This window comes from Trachinotus anak, unplaced genomic scaffold (assembly GCF_046630095.1).
Source record: "Trachinotus anak isolate AG129_WGS33_773 ecotype Australia unplaced genomic scaffold, CSIRO_AGI_Tana_v1 ptg000032l, whole genome shotgun sequence".
In the NCBI taxonomy this organism is placed as follows: Eukaryota; Metazoa; Chordata; class Actinopteri; order Carangiformes; family Carangidae; genus Trachinotus; species Trachinotus anak.
The window spans coordinates 16,682,745-16,697,697 of record NW_027273883.1 but is presented as its reverse complement, the minus strand read 5'-3'; the positions used below and the strand labels follow the sequence as shown (position 1 = coordinate 16,697,697).

Genomic DNA, 14,953 nt, shown 5'->3' with positions numbered 1-14,953 from the left:
TGCTGACTATTAGGCAACAAATGTGAGAACAGTACATCACAAGCATGAGTGTCAGAGTGGCCTATACACAGTAATGAGGTGACCCAGCTCTGGGAGTAGTGGAGGTTACACTGATAAGGCTCGGTTTACTGAGCCTGTGAGTTTGGCTGTTAAATAGAAGATTTAATAAAAAGGTCCCCAAATCTGAAAAACTAGCTTTTTGTTTTTATATATGTTTGATAAATGTCTGTCAGAGTAATGTTTTTGTTGTGTTGAGTTAAAAAGTATAAGCACAATAAACATTACATCGGCCACTTTTATTGGAAAATAAGACAAGCTACATCCATACCTCAGTAATAACTGATCTGTCCATGAAGCTGAGACATGGCTGTCACTTTATGAATAATCATATAATAAATAAATAAATAAAGAGAAGGGCTCAAATATGAATGCAAATGACAAATAATAACGGATGTTGTTTTGGCAGATAGTTTGGGTGACTTAGACTCTACAGCCCTAATTAAATCCTATTAAATGGGGGTACACAAACGCCGCAGTCGATGCACTAATGAACGCTGTTGCGTTCACTGACTGACCGTTGATTCACCCGCGGAGGAGGCGACGGCTGGGCGCTTCCGCTTCCCCCCCGCCTGGCTCGGGCTGTGCGTCACTGTCGACACCTCCTGTTACTCCGGGCAGTGATGGCGGAGGTGGACGATACCGACATGATGATTAACTACCACGGTGATTTCTTAAAAAGCGACAGGAAGAGCAGCCGCTACCCCCACTGCATTGTCTGGACACCTATTCCTATTTTATCGTAAGAAGCTAACGCTTGCTGTTGTTCAGGCCTTGCTAGCTTAGCGTCAAATATGACAGCTTGCCGCTCGGGCGACAGGTTATTTTGCAAACGTCAGATGATATAATACAGATTCATGTGCGCCGCAGGTTAAACCTTGTGCCCTCTAGTTTTTCTTTTTAATGAGTTGCTGAATAGTATGTGTTCTCTGACATAGTCATGATTTAATATATGCAGTTACAGTACGTACAGGTCGCAGTCACATCGATGTGTTGTTTTCTGCCGTGCATCCTGCAGGTGGGTGCTCCCCTTCATTGGTCACATGGGTATATGCACCTCTTCTGGAGTCATACGAGACTTTGCAGGGTCGTACTTTGTCTCGGTGAGTATCTCCTCTGTTGATCATGTGTGTGTCAGATTCAGTGAGCAGTCTGGCCACTCTAATAGCCCCGGAGAGTGAAGTGGGACATAATACAACCTCTCATCTGAGATGTCATGCAGACATGCAGAGCTGTTGAACTGATTATGAGTGGGAGTTCTGGCCTTCTGGTTTTCAAGAAATATCTACTCATCATTTGTGGCATCCACTGTTATTTTGTGTTTTAAATACTGCAAAGATAAACCACTCAGATATGAATCCCACAATAGCTCAAGCAGAAGTTCACGTTCATGCCTCACTGAATGTTTTGAAATGTGACTTTTTTTTCTACAGGAGGACAACATGGGCTTTGGTAGACCAACAAAGTAGGTCTAATAATCATTATGTTGTATTTTTATACAATTTCAACAAGTAGGTCACACCAAGCCACATATTTGGACAAACACATTGGTTGATTAACTTACTGTATATCACAGGTATTGGAAGCTTGATGTGGACAAAGTCTGTGGTAATGGAGCTGCTACATGGGACAAAGCAGTGTATGATGCGTCAGAGGAATACAAATGTAGGCCGGTAAGACAGTATTTAGGATTGTGAATGTCGATGTTTCCATATTAATATTCATATAATGATATATACTCTTTCTGTTTCATTGAAGCACAATCTATGCTTTGATAACTGCCATTCCCACGTTGCCATGGCCCTCAACCTTATGCACTATGACAACAGCACATCTTGGAACATGGTGAACCTGTGTGTGCTGTCGCTCATTCATGGAAAACATGTGAGGTAAGTGTTTTAGCCTCATTCTGCCATTGTTCCAGCACTGAGAACAATGTGTATAAAAAGCTAAAGTCCTACCCTGCATCCAAGTGGGCATCCGTTCCATGGTCCTCCAGTTCCTAACGTACTTTGCCATAGAAGGTTATATTTTAATATCCAATTATTTTACCAAAATAAAACATCGACTTATCTGCTAGCATTTACAAATGCAGCTATACATTACATTCATTTGACAGATCTGTTAGTCCATTTTTGTAGTTTGAGTGTCTTTGTGAGAGACATATCAGCATTTCAACAGAAGTAGCTGGGGATCGGATCTCCTGCCTTATGTTTAATGGTCGACCCACTCTACCACCTGACCTATAGCTGCCTCATGGGTGTGCATCTTGATTGTAAACAGGAAACTTGACTACACGTTTTGGATTCTGGTTTTTGTTTGTGCTGATTGACAATCTGTACAACATATGACACCCTATACCCTCGATGAAACTCCACCAAAAAAAACTAAACAGGAAATAGGAAAACAAATAGAGAAGAAAGGAAATGCGATAGTGGAGGAATTCCTTTTCCAGGACAGACAGCCATGCAATAGATGTCATACATACAGAGGAGAAAGAAGTAGTGATAGTAGACTTGCAACAGTGGAAAAATGTTGTTGCTAACCTGCAGCATCTTCAGCATGGTCATGTACACACTCTGTTAAATTACTCTGCTGCTGGATGCTAGTGAGCATTAAGAGACATATGGTTCAGAGAGCCCCCCTCATTATTCTCTGCTGACCCACATAGAGAGCGCTGGCGTCACAGTTTGTGCTGCCTCTGCACATATGCTCCCACGACACGGGAGTCTTTTAAACAGGAATGGAGTCATGTAATTCATCACTGACAGCAGCGCTCCCCTCTGTGTCACCACTGGAGGTCACCTCTCTGCTGGGGCTCCCTGCGCCGGCTGGGTGGAAAGGACAGTAGGACGCAGGCTGGGGTGCAGCCACGGGGAGGGAGGGGAGCTGTCGGCCTCTGGGAGTTAAAAGAATCATGTGATACTTCAACACACCACATGTATCATTTTCTGCCCAAAATACACAGAAGTGGTGTTTGTGTGTGTGTGTGTGTTTGTGCACACACACACACACACACAAACGCTCACAATGTCCAGGTGTTGGTGGTTACTCTAACACATGTTGTCCTCTTTTTATCCTTCAGCTGGGCAGCGTTCCTCAAGACATGGCTACCATTCCTCATGTTGTGCGGAGTCCTCGCCACCTTCATCCTAACATTCAACCTACAGTAATGGAGCGAGCAGTACACTGGGTTGACTCACAGACTCCGGTTATACATTATCATTGATGCGAATGATGTGCTTTGATGGGACATTTGTTAGAACAAAAAATACTTAATGAAGGACTTCATCATCTGTAGTGATCTGTAGTGGTTCTAGTCTCTAGGACGGTAACTAAGGGCAAAGCCTAGCTGTTTGTAGGTAGTTTTTGAATCAAAAAATTATTTTATTTTTGTTATTTATGTATTTATGAATTAGTAAGATGTGTAAGCTACAGTAACACCTCTTCAAGCTGTTTTTCACATAGCAGGTTCTGTGTTTTTGTTCAGTTTATTAAGAGGATTATGAAGGAAGATTACACTACAGCAGAGCAATGCTGGAGAGTTCCAGTGATGTATTTTTCACGGATGGCAATGATGAATGCGTTTCCAGTCTGGCTAATGTACATTCAGTGATGGATGGCTATAAAATGGACCACGAAATCGAAATACTGAAATATATTCATCAGTTATTTGTCTAAGAGATATGAGCCGCTACCAAAGATAGAATGATATAGTACCCTCATGTAAAAAATAGTGATATTGGTCTGTAAAAACACCCTCTTCCTCCTCATTCCACTTTCCCCTGGTCTGTAAAGACCAATGTGTGAAGTGTTTTCTTTTTTTTTCTTTAACATGAGTGTAATTCTCAAGACAGAAACTGAATGCTTTCAAATCATGCACCTTCATGCTTGAATGTTATTATAACTCTGACAATACAAACTATGAGCAATACTACATGACATTATTATGTATAATTTATTTTATTGATTTGTTTTTAATGTTTTGTACCTGCAGTATTATTTATATTATTTATTATTGTATATCTCTATCAGTTTAATATTTCTGTAACATTATTTTGGATGTGCTGTAGCCTTTTTCACATCTCCCCTGTCAGACTGTGGTGTAGGTCACAGGCTGTGGATGCCCTAATCGTCCTCTGTACCTTTAAGGGAACCACGCACCTTTTTCATCCAACAGATTCTGCGTGATGTGAACTATCATCAATTTACGGGAACCTTTATTCCCAGAGTGGAGCAGATGAGGAGGGACTGATGCTGGAGTGAGGAGTCTTTCTTTGCCGCCTCTTTTTCTTTTTTTGTCAGAACAAAAGCTTAGAATAAAATTCATCGAAATTCATCTTTGAATCAAGTTTTTTCTCTGCTGTGATTCATACTCTTGTGTGTTAACATTTTTTTTTTTAATCTTTCCTTTTCCTTGGCTATAATTTAGAGATGTGTATTTTTGCAGTCCGTGTGTTTATGGGAATTCTTCTTTGTGCACCATACCAGTGCTTGGAGTGTCCTTTTGGCTGTGAGTGTTTTGCTGTCACTCGCACAGTGAAATGTGTTTCTAAGGATCTGCTCATGGTGCCACAAAGTGTTCCAGGATATGCAAAGACTGTCATCATCACAGGGAATAACATACACCAGATTGCACCTGATTCGTTTACAGAGATGGAGAATGTCACTAACATCATTTTAAGCAATAATAGGTGAGGATGGCAGTATTTGACTTTTTGTTTCATTCATGTACATTAAACCATATTTGGATAATATGACTAACTTTGTTCATGTGTATCTAATAAATAAACAATGTCTTTTTTTTCTGTGAATGTGTTTTTTGTTCATTTACTTAAACAACACAGTGGCATGCGTGACCAGTATCCAAGTGTGAAGATAACATTAAGTGTCTAAGGACAGATGTTACAGTGTTAGTCATCTTCACAGGATTAGAGAGATGGCGTCCCACAGCTTCTCTGCCCTCATCAACCTGCGCTTCCTGGACCTCAGTGGGAACCAGCTGGCGCTCATCCATCCTGAGGCTCTCAGCATACGCGGCAGTCCCCTTCAGGAGCTCAACCTGAGCTGTTCGCTGTACAACTTCACCGCCCTGACAGACCTCACCACAGCTCTGCGCTGGGGGGATCTCAGGGGTCTCCTCCACCTCGACCTCTCTGGGAACCACCTTTCCCTGCTTCCCCCAGGCATGTTCTCCCACCTTCCCAATCTGCAGCAGCTCTTCCTCTCTAACAACTCTCTGGTAGCTGTCTACAGTGGGACCTTCTCTGGTATGAACCATCTACAAGTGCTGGACCTGACAAAGAATGCCTTCAAAACATTGAGGGACGATGCTCTACAAGAGCTGGAGAAGCTTGGGAACATCCGCATCCATCTTGGTAACAACCCCTATACTTGCTCTTGTGAAATCCATGATTTTGTCGCCTGGCTGAATGAATCAAAAGCTCTGCTAGATGTGGATGCTGTGAGATGTGATTCACCCAGAGCGTTAACCAACGCCCGGCTGCGAGGCCTGGGTGTGCAGGCTATTGGGTGTGTTGTTCCAGTCCAAGCAGAGGTGGCTGACCTCACCCTGCAGACATCCTACGTTTTCCTAGGGCTGGTGCTGGGGTTTGTGGGGATGGTCTTTCTTTTTGTGCTCTACCTGAATCGCACAGGCATGAAGAATTGGATCAATGAAATGAGAGATGCATGCAGAGACGTCATGGAGGGATATCACTACCGATATGAGATTGACTCGGACCCCCGGCTGGGGCACATCTCAGCAGATAAGGGTGGCAGCAGAGCACAAGGGCATTTAAGATTGGCTCTGTCACAGCAGCTGCCAAATGACACCCGCGTTGTCCAGGTTCCCACAGACACACAGATCAAACAGACGACCACCTCCCCACCTATGAACATATGATTTCTCACAGAAACTAAAATAATTTAAGAAAATATGTGCTTGATGTAAATATGAACAGTTTAAGCCAGTACATTTTTGAATCTGATGTTTTTGTACATACTGCAGTTATAGCTGATAAATCCCACCCTAAAAAGTGCCTTTGTGTTTTTGAGGCACTGGAGCATTGTACATGTAAATTGACATTAACGTTGTTTGTCTGTCATACACTTTCTAAGCAAACATCTGAATTATTATCATCTAATTAAGTATTATTATCTTTTTTCTTTCATCAGCAGAAGACTGCCAGATAAATAAATGATGTAGATTGTAGACTGACATGCAAAATGTTTGTTGACCCAAGAAACTGACACCTACTTAATTTTAGAATAGGTCTTTACTAGATTCTCTATGCTTAAACTAAAGAAAGAAACCAATCCTTGAATTTAATTAGCTATGTCTTTATTTTTCTGAGTAGTAATCATATTGTTATCTGTATTACAACAGTCAGACGGCTATAAATTAAAGCCACTGTTTGATGTGAAACCTGTATTTACATTAAGGGTAATTAAAATAACATTTTAACGTAATTGATTTTCTTGTTCATCTGTTTTATTGCGACTAGACTAAAGACACCATGCTACACGGATGATTGTCCAGGTGAGGTGGGCTCCAGGAGGGTGTGATGAAGTGTTTCCACAGAGGAAAACCGGGCCAGACTGAAAGATATTTGGAAACACACCCGCTGGCTCGGCAGATGTGCACTCACCCTGTGTGTGTGTGTGTGTGTGTGTGTGTGTAAGATGCGTAATTTCACCGTCAGCTGTCATGTTGCATCACCTCACAGTCTGAGTGCGGAAAGCTCAAAGACTACTTTTCCCTTTTAGATCAAATTCACAACCTTTGCGCTCCCTGTTCAAGTTCCCGCCTCTTTTTAATGACGTTCATCAACTTTTATGTCACCAAAAAAAAAAAAAAAAAAAAAAATCTTTATATCCGCCTCGTGTGACGTCATGAATCACCTGTGGGTGGGGGTAGGACCTGGGATTAGCTGTAGCCGCAGGTAATAGCCAAACACTGGGGGACTCGGCAACACAAGGCTGAGAGTTTTATCAAAAGAAAGACGACGCTGAGCTGAGCTGAGCTGAGCTGCTCGGCTGAGGCGCCTCACCTTCGGTTTGGAGAGTTTGTTGTTTCGTGGAAGTGAAATCACCTGGAAAACTGTGGGCGGTAAAAAAAAAAAAAAAAAAAAAAAAAAAAACCCGTCGTTTTCTCTGTTTGACGCGCCAGCAGAGCAGTTTTCTCCCGGAGACTTCCGCGGTTTGTTCGCTGAACAAGTGACCTGGGATAAAAGACAGCCACGACTGTTTCCTCTTATGCGGTAAGTGAATGTTTTGTGAGTAAAATTAAAAACGGTTGAATGTTAACTGAGATTTGGCCTGAATAGTCCTCTTGAACACGAACTGAAGGCCAAGCAGGCTTTAAAGACGCGACGAGAAGGGCCATGTTATTATCAGGCCAGCGATCAATCCACTCACTTTATTTACCTTCTGAGGACTTCAAGGATGGTTACTTCCCTGGAAGTTGAGTACTTTACTATAGAAATCTTAATTACATGCTGTTTTACTCTGCCGTGGTGCGTTTAGTGCTGCAAGCCTGTGTGGCAACAAAAAGGGAGGTTTACACCTGGTTATTATTTCTAAACATGCCTCTCCCACACCAGGTCCCAGGCATTTTGAGCCATGCCTGGCCACAGCACAGGGGCTCCCCAGGCGTCCCGCCACCACTACAGTCACCACAGCTCCAGCTCCAGGGCAGAAAAGTACAGACAAACTCGGACTATATCCAGGGAGAGCACAGCCAGTCAAGACTCCTACAAGGATCCTCGTGGAGAGCATCTACATGAGCACCGCACTGACCGCTCCCGGTATTCAGAGAACAAGTACAGTCGCAGCAAAGGGCACCCGCGAAATGGCACGGCACGGGGCTCAGAGACTATAGGATTTATTCCTGGGTCAGCAGACAACACGCCCACCACCAGACATGCCTGTGGCTCCTGTGCCTCTATGGGCTGGAGCAGCTGTAAGGCTCTAATCTGCTGTGTACTGACCTGTGGATTTTATGGCAGCCGAGAGCCCTGCCTGCCTGTTAACGAGAGCTCCACAGACCATCCCCCCAAAGCAGGTAGTGAGCCTCACCCTCCTAATGGCATGGCTGTGACCAACCCCACCTGTGGCATCCCTTTGGAGTCCAGCAAGGCCACCAAAGCCTCTAAGTTGCCCACAAGTGACAGCTTTCGTTACCCAGATGTGCGCATTGCAGGCCAGACAGTAAGGTACCCGGTCGCCGCCCCCAAACGGACCCGTGCACCAGGCAAAGGGGAAAGCCACCGGCCAGTCAGCAACACCAGCCTGATATCCCGGGAGGACTATGAACTAGACGACCTGAGCGACACGGGCACAGACATTGACTCCCTTATTACCAAGAAGCTGCTGGAGCTTTACGCCCTCCACCAGATTGACCAGCTGGCCAAGTGCACCTCCGACTCATCTTTCTCCCGCAAGACCAACGAGATCAGCGAGCTCATCTACAGCATTGCTCAAGATTACAACCTCGAGGAGCAGGAGGCCGAGTGCAAGCTGGTGCACGGAGTCATCCGCATCAGCACGCGAAAGGGCAAGAGGAACAAGAGCCACCAGTCCACGGGACAGCGTCCTAATGGGAGGAGTGATGGTACTCTCCCCGACAGTGGCAACGAGACCATGACCAACACCTTCATGAGCAGTGACTGTAAGAATGTCATGCAGTATTATTTAAACCAGTTCACATTAATGATTACTGCTGTATAAATGTTTATAATATACCACGTGACCCTTTTCACCACCACCTGGCTGCAACACACCAAATACACCACTCATCTAAACTGTCTTCCCTTAATGACTTGTAGTGTTCGTTGGAGCGCTGCTGAAGCTCTTTTGTTTGGCTCCTAGTTTTAAACCCTGATATGCCAGGTATTTTACAGACAATGACCTAATAACAATTGGTTAATCTGAGGCAAGCTGATACAGGTACACTGTGTCTTCTAAAAGGCATTGCGCAATAGACGGGATGACCGGATTAATTGTAAATGACAGTGTGTTAATGTGCTTCAAAGCTCCTTGTCTGCAGGTGTTAATTTAGCCTTTTATTGTCCCCTGCTACAGTTCCAGAGGTGAAAGTGTCAGAGCAGACGCCATCAGATGAGCTGGCGAGGAAAATGAGACATTACAGCGGGAAAAGTGAGTACATGTGGGAATTTTCCACGTCAGGTGCACCGATCTTTTTGTATCTTCTTTTGTGTCGTAGAAAAAGCTTGTACGAGGGAGTGAGAGTTGAATTAGATCTGGAAATTCAGCACCACCGTGTGATTAGCAGTTAGACATATTGCACATCATAATCTTATTTGTATTCGTTGTGCTGACAGAGCTACAGTCTTTACTTTTCCTGGTCATTGAGGTATAATTACCACAGGGGTGTGTGAATCAGTATGTGGGGCTCAGTCTTTGTAATCCATTGTACCTGCTGCAGCTGCAGGCATTTTCTCACCTCCCGTATACATACCACTCTTTAAACAGTGAAAGCTCTACATTCCTTCCCTTTTCTCTGCATATTACAATCCCTCGCTCATTAGCTTCCTCCTCCCCTCCTCTGCCACCTTACACCCACCTATCAATCTGCCCCATTCTCCCTTCCAGCTCAGCGGTCATGCTACACCACCTCCTAAAGCAGCAGATCAAGTCACATTAAATATATGCCACATGATGTCCCCTGGTTTATTATGCAAGTTTAGCAAGTAACTTGGGTTACAGATGGATTACTATGCAGCAGCCTCTCTTTTTTTGTTGTTGTTGTTCTGCAAAGAGGCTATTAGGAGGAGGGGGTGTCCTGTTACATGTCTTTGAATGAGGGTACACCACATTGTGTTTCCACAACTTTCACATCGCGTCCTGGGAATCTGTCATTGTCCTGGATTAAACTCAACATTTCACATCTCACCTTGTGTCTGTGAAATATAACAAATACTGTATTGGCTATTTCTATTACTGCTATATTTTTTGGGTTTTTTTTTTTATTCTCAATGCCTTAATTTTTTTTTTTTCTCCTGCAGCGTACTCCTCCAGCACCACCACAGCCTACTCGCCCTACTATCATGACACTGAAACAGACTCTTCAGGCGCCCCTCTGCTTCTCTGAACGGCAACACTGAAGCAAAAGTACCTGTATGGACAAGGGATGTAGCTAACTAGATGGACAATTTTATCCTTCTGCTATCATTTATCCTGTTACTGAGTGGAGCACCTTTTGGGTAATTGTACTTCTCCTTTTAGTGGTCCAGCTAATGTTTGCTGCTGGAGTGTCATTTAAATTAAAGGACATTTTATCTTTCCAGCAAATGAACATTGAGGAAACTATGTTTTTTTTTTCTTTACACAGGGAACGACAAAGCAAGTGTTTATGTACATGTATTAGTATGCAGTGTTTAAAGTTGTTTTCAGAAAAAGAAACGTGGTTACACTCCATGCGGTCATAGCAGTCAGGCCATAGGAAAGAGACTGATGCTAAACATAACCGTCCTCATTGTTGTCTGTGTGATTGTTTTTGCAAGCCATTGTGCATGTACAGTATGTATGGGTTTATGCCATTTAGATTCTTTAGAGGCCTGTTTTGTTTTGAAAACTGTATTGTTAAGCCATATTTTGATGTATATATTTTTAAGTCAATGTTATTTTCTCGGTTGTTAAAACACTTGTGGCATTTGGCCACAGTTTTTTTTTTTTTTTTTTTTTACTCACAGGTAAGTCCTGTTTTTAACAAAATAAAAATCTCTGTGCTTGTTTATACCTTTTCATGTGTGTTCCTCAAGGAAATTATATGCCATACTAATGGTGTTTGTCATTTATTTTAGCTTACAGATAACATGACATACTGCTCAATGCTTGCAGAGCTTTGTGTCAACTTTTTTGTTTTCTCTCTTTCTGCACAAGCCATAAAAAACAACTGTCTAATTTCAATGAATGCATGTCTGTTTAGCAACAAATTATGCACACGTATATCAACGAGTCTTTGCTTCACAGGGTTTTCGGCTGCTGTTTCTGTAGCTTATTTTTCTTCTTTATCTGGTGGATTATTGTTGTCAAGCTCATCTCCCTAAGGTCACTGTGTTGTACCAGACAGGCTTTTTCCGCCCTCAGCAAAAGAAAGAACTTGTTTGGCTGGTTCTGACAAAAAGGAAATAAAATCCTGGGGTTTGTCTTTGTCAAAGGGAAGAGGCAGTGCAGAAAATCAGGCTGATTCCAGGAACCTGTCCTGAAGTCCTTTGGGATCAAATGAATTGAACTGTATTTACCAATAATGTATGTTTTAAGATATGCTATCAGTATGCCTTCAGGTGACAGGTCTATTGTTGCAGCTGCCAACCAAACATGTAGTGCTCATATTTAATGAGCACCAATGACAGACAGCACCAATAACAAATACTTTGGTTTTAACAGTTGGTCCACTTGCGTATTTTCAGTTGTGGTTATAGTTAGTGTTATTCTGTGTTATGGGAGTATGTTTTGTGCAGTAATGTCTCATTTTCAGCCTTAAAGCCTCAGACATTAAGTGTCAGCCTCAAGAAATTGAAGTATTCTTGAAACAGTGTGATTTGTATTGGTGAGAAAAGTTGAAAGGTTTTCTTATCTGTAAAAAAAACAACAAAATCACTACGCAGCAAAGCAAATGAGCCATCGACCTGTGTTCTTCTGTGCTAAATGTTATGGTTTTGGATTATCTTTTCTGTTTGTGTTGAGTTGCCCTGTGTAACCCCATTTCCTCTGGCTCTCTGCCTCCACCAGTACATTCCTGTTTTACCTGTATGAGGTGTCATGTAAAAGCTCCACATTTCACAACTAACATACCACAGGCTAGGGTGACTCAAGAGGGCTTGTTCTGTATCAAATGCAACCTGAAGATTTTTAACAAAAACCTTTTTTTTTTTTTTTTAAAAATTGACTGGGTAAAGACAGGATTTCTACTAACTTCCATGAGGGGGAGACAAAGTACTGCAAGACAGCAAGAGGGCTTACATGGTGTTATGCTACAACGTCTTTGGTTAGAAACTGAAACATGAAGGGAGCTTCACCTTGACAAGAATTCAAAATAAATGGACTTGAGCAATACTTGGCTGCACTACCTGTTAGTAATAACAGACCTGCCATATGAACTGTAGGGGTGAAGCTGTTCAGAGCAGTGTTATTGTCAGGTGCACAAGACAAATATGGTGTCAGATTTGGCTCGCTGTGAGTGTTCTTAAAAGACCAAGACAGAACTTCATTCTACAAAACAGAACTTCATGTACAAAAATATATTTATTTGAAATGTTCTGTAAATGCAGACAAAACTATTTACAGTGAAGCAAACAGACAAAATCTATAACATAAAATGCAATATATGAACAGTAGCATCAGTCTGTGTGGAAAGTCAAATCTTTCCTCTTCAGCAGATAAAATCTTTTCAGACGGGGCTAAAGTGACCTCAGCTTCAATGTAAATCTAAGAAATTCATAGTTTCAAGTTCACTAATTCACATAGTTTTTGCTGGCTATCACAAGTCCTGTTTTTTTTTTTTTTTTTGTCAGGCGTTCCTTCATTTCATGAGGGAACATTGCTGAGGTTAGTCAACAAAAAGTTCTGCAACACCACGCTTAAAAAATTCAACTTTCTCCAGGACAGTTTCATGAAGTCCACCTCCTCTATCTGCAGAAGAGCATGTCAACCAGCAGCTCTAGTAGATCAGCCTGGCCTATCACGGGCCTGAAGAAGAGTTCAGAAATGAGGCTGGGTGTGATGCTCTGCAGCATGGAGGCTGTGAGGAGGATTCGGGCAAAGCGCTCCTGGTCCCTGGGGTTAATGAGCTGGACTACCTCACTGAGGGCCTGCTGAGCTTCCTGTTGCAAACCTTCGACGAACAGAGCTGCCTTTAAATCCCGGACATCTGTTGGTAGTAAACAAAGGAAATTAATGTTACAGACATGAAGTGTAGTTTTTTGCACTGATTGAAAATGTACCCCAGAGAATCAATTTTTATCAGCTGTATTATAGGGCAAAACAAACCTGGATTAAATATCGTGGTCCCTTTGAGGTATGCATACTCCTTTGGGCTCAAATCCAAACTCCAAAACTTTCTTAGGCAGGACTTGAGTTTGCTGACACCGGCCATGGTGGGCTGCTCTCGCTCCATCTCAGGACTTTCCTGGCGGTTCAGGAGAATCTTTTTCAGCATACTGTCACCAGGGGTGTCCATCACCTCAAAGTCCACATGCTCCTGTGCCAGGCCCAAAATGAAGAGCGGTGCCCAGCAGCTTTTAAGGAGTGAGAGCTGGTCATTTGGTGGCAGCTGGTTAAAAGCAGGTAAGTTCTTCATAAAATGGATGGTTTTAACCAGAACTGCTGAAGCTTCTTTGCAAATCTCAGCTGGTCTTTTCAGACACACTGTCCGCCGCAGCTCACAGTTGCATCTATGAGGTACTGAATTGTAGTTGAAGTTGTTTTGACTTGGTTTGCTATTATCCATTTGGCTCAGGATGTTGTAGAGGATAGGGTTTGAAAGCCTGTCGCTGTTGGCTGAACACTGACATCTGTTATCCATTCTGTAGGCTGTACAGATCTGGGTAGTCAAATGCAAGTGTCCTCTCATAGGATGAGCTTGTGAGTACTGTTGCTGCTACCTCAAGTGTCCCTGTATTTATAAGGCCAACCCACCCTGCAAAGTGGACCTTGACTTGTCAATATAGTCTCTGAAAAACAACTGTATGCTCTGCCAGGTGACTGAGGGAATAATCCTGGGAAACTGATAAGCTTTTCTCAATGAAAGGAGGCTAGTGGAGTAACTCCTGGATATCAAGAGGGTTGGGCCTTATCTGGTCACCGGTGTCATTAACCCAGGCAGTACCAAGCTACCAAGGACTGCAGAGGTAATCAGCCCTACACTGTGTCCCTGTACACTGCCAGCTCACACCTGGAAAGCTGGACAGATGCCAAAGCAGAGAGAGAGAGGGCATTGACCTGTAAGTTCAGGCCCTTTTTTTCTTACTGTAATTGTACAACCGCCCCCCACTGGATAGCGGTAACTGGCTTTGGTTGTATCTGCAATTGCAACTGCTGTCGTAAGTGTTAAAGTCTCCAATCCAACCTCCTTTCACTATATTTATTTGCCTCAGGTATAGAGTCAATAAATTCAAATCAGCCGGCATTGCTTGCCTAACAGCTCTACAGATCTGTTGGTATTGTTGATATTCAATCTAATCATGTAATGTTCCATTCCACTTTATCAAAGTACTTGACCAATTAAAGTTTGACCTTTTTTATTTTATTTATTTATTTTTATTCAAAAGGGACTATGTTCATCTTACAACATAAATATCACCATTTGACGCGCCACACCAATTTGTAGCTTTAAGCTAATTCGCATCTGCATAACCTGATGATGGTGCTGGACTAAATAGTTAAGAAATCAAAATTTTGATTTACGATTCATTCATCTAAAGGGGATGTGGGTGGGTGGGTTGCAAATTTAATGGCAATCCATCCAATAGTTACTGAGGCCATTCACCATAAATATTTAATGGTGGAACTAGAGGAAAAGTCAGCGGATCACCAAAGTCATTTCAAGGATTTATCCTCAGGGAACATGAATGTTTATACAAAATTTCACGGTAATCCATCTCATTATTGTTGAGATATTTCAGTCTGGCCCAAAGTGGTGGAGCGACAGACTGACATTTCCTTCTATAGAGCCTTGCTCCTGAAGCAATTAAAGAAAGGGGACAGAGGATACTGACCTCAGTGTCCTTGACACCTACAGCTTTTGCACAGTCATCTCAAAATATCATTAAAGCTCAAAATATAGTCATTAATAATGAAAAATAACTTTGTTGACACACTGCTATGAAGCCATTGCTATCACACTGTGTCATTGCATGGTCATTTTACTTTC

General features: G+C 42.6%; 4 protein-coding genes across 4 annotated transcripts; 3 read left to right on the top strand and 1 right to left on the bottom strand.

Annotated features, from left to right (window-relative positions):
• The first annotated feature begins 581 nt into the window (after positions 1–581).
• LOC139613933 (transmembrane protein 222-like) lies at positions 582–4,871 on the top strand. Its single transcript, XM_071470960.1, has 6 exons — positions 582–799; positions 1,076–1,160; positions 1,491–1,522; positions 1,634–1,730; positions 1,816–1,946; positions 3,143–4,871. The coding sequence occupies exons 1-6, from the start codon at positions 681–683 to the stop codon at positions 3,228–3,230; spliced, it is 552 nt and encodes a 183-aa protein (XP_071327061.1). The 5' UTR covers positions 582–680; the 3' UTR covers positions 3,231–4,871.
• Positions 4,492–6,081, top strand: tpbg1a (trophoblast glycoprotein 1a). The gene is made up of 2 exons (XM_071470957.1): positions 4,492–4,751; positions 4,987–6,081. Exons 1-2 carry the CDS (start codon positions 4,492–4,494, stop codon positions 5,960–5,962), a joined length of 1,236 nt encoding a protein of 411 aa, XP_071327058.1. The 3' UTR covers positions 5,963–6,081.
• Positions 6,082–7,010: 929 nt separating this feature from the next.
• Positions 7,011–10,857, top strand: kdf1a (keratinocyte differentiation factor 1a). Its single transcript, XM_071470958.1, has 4 exons — positions 7,011–7,319; positions 7,662–8,728; positions 9,142–9,216; positions 10,086–10,857. Exons 2-4 carry the CDS (start codon positions 7,681–7,683, stop codon positions 10,169–10,171), a joined length of 1,209 nt encoding a protein of 402 aa, XP_071327059.1. The 5' UTR covers positions 7,011–7,319; positions 7,662–7,680; the 3' UTR covers positions 10,172–10,857.
• Positions 10,858–12,308: 1,451 nt separating this feature from the next.
• nr0b2a (nuclear receptor subfamily 0, group B, member 2a) lies at positions 12,309–13,693 on the bottom strand. Its single transcript, XM_071470959.1, has 2 exons — positions 13,072–13,693; positions 12,309–12,952 (listed from the first exon to the last, which is right to left on the bottom strand). Exons 1-2 carry the CDS (start codon positions 13,652–13,654, stop codon positions 12,711–12,713), a joined length of 825 nt encoding a protein of 274 aa, XP_071327060.1. The 5' UTR covers positions 13,655–13,693; the 3' UTR covers positions 12,309–12,710.
• Positions 13,694–14,953: the final 1,260 nt, after the last annotated feature.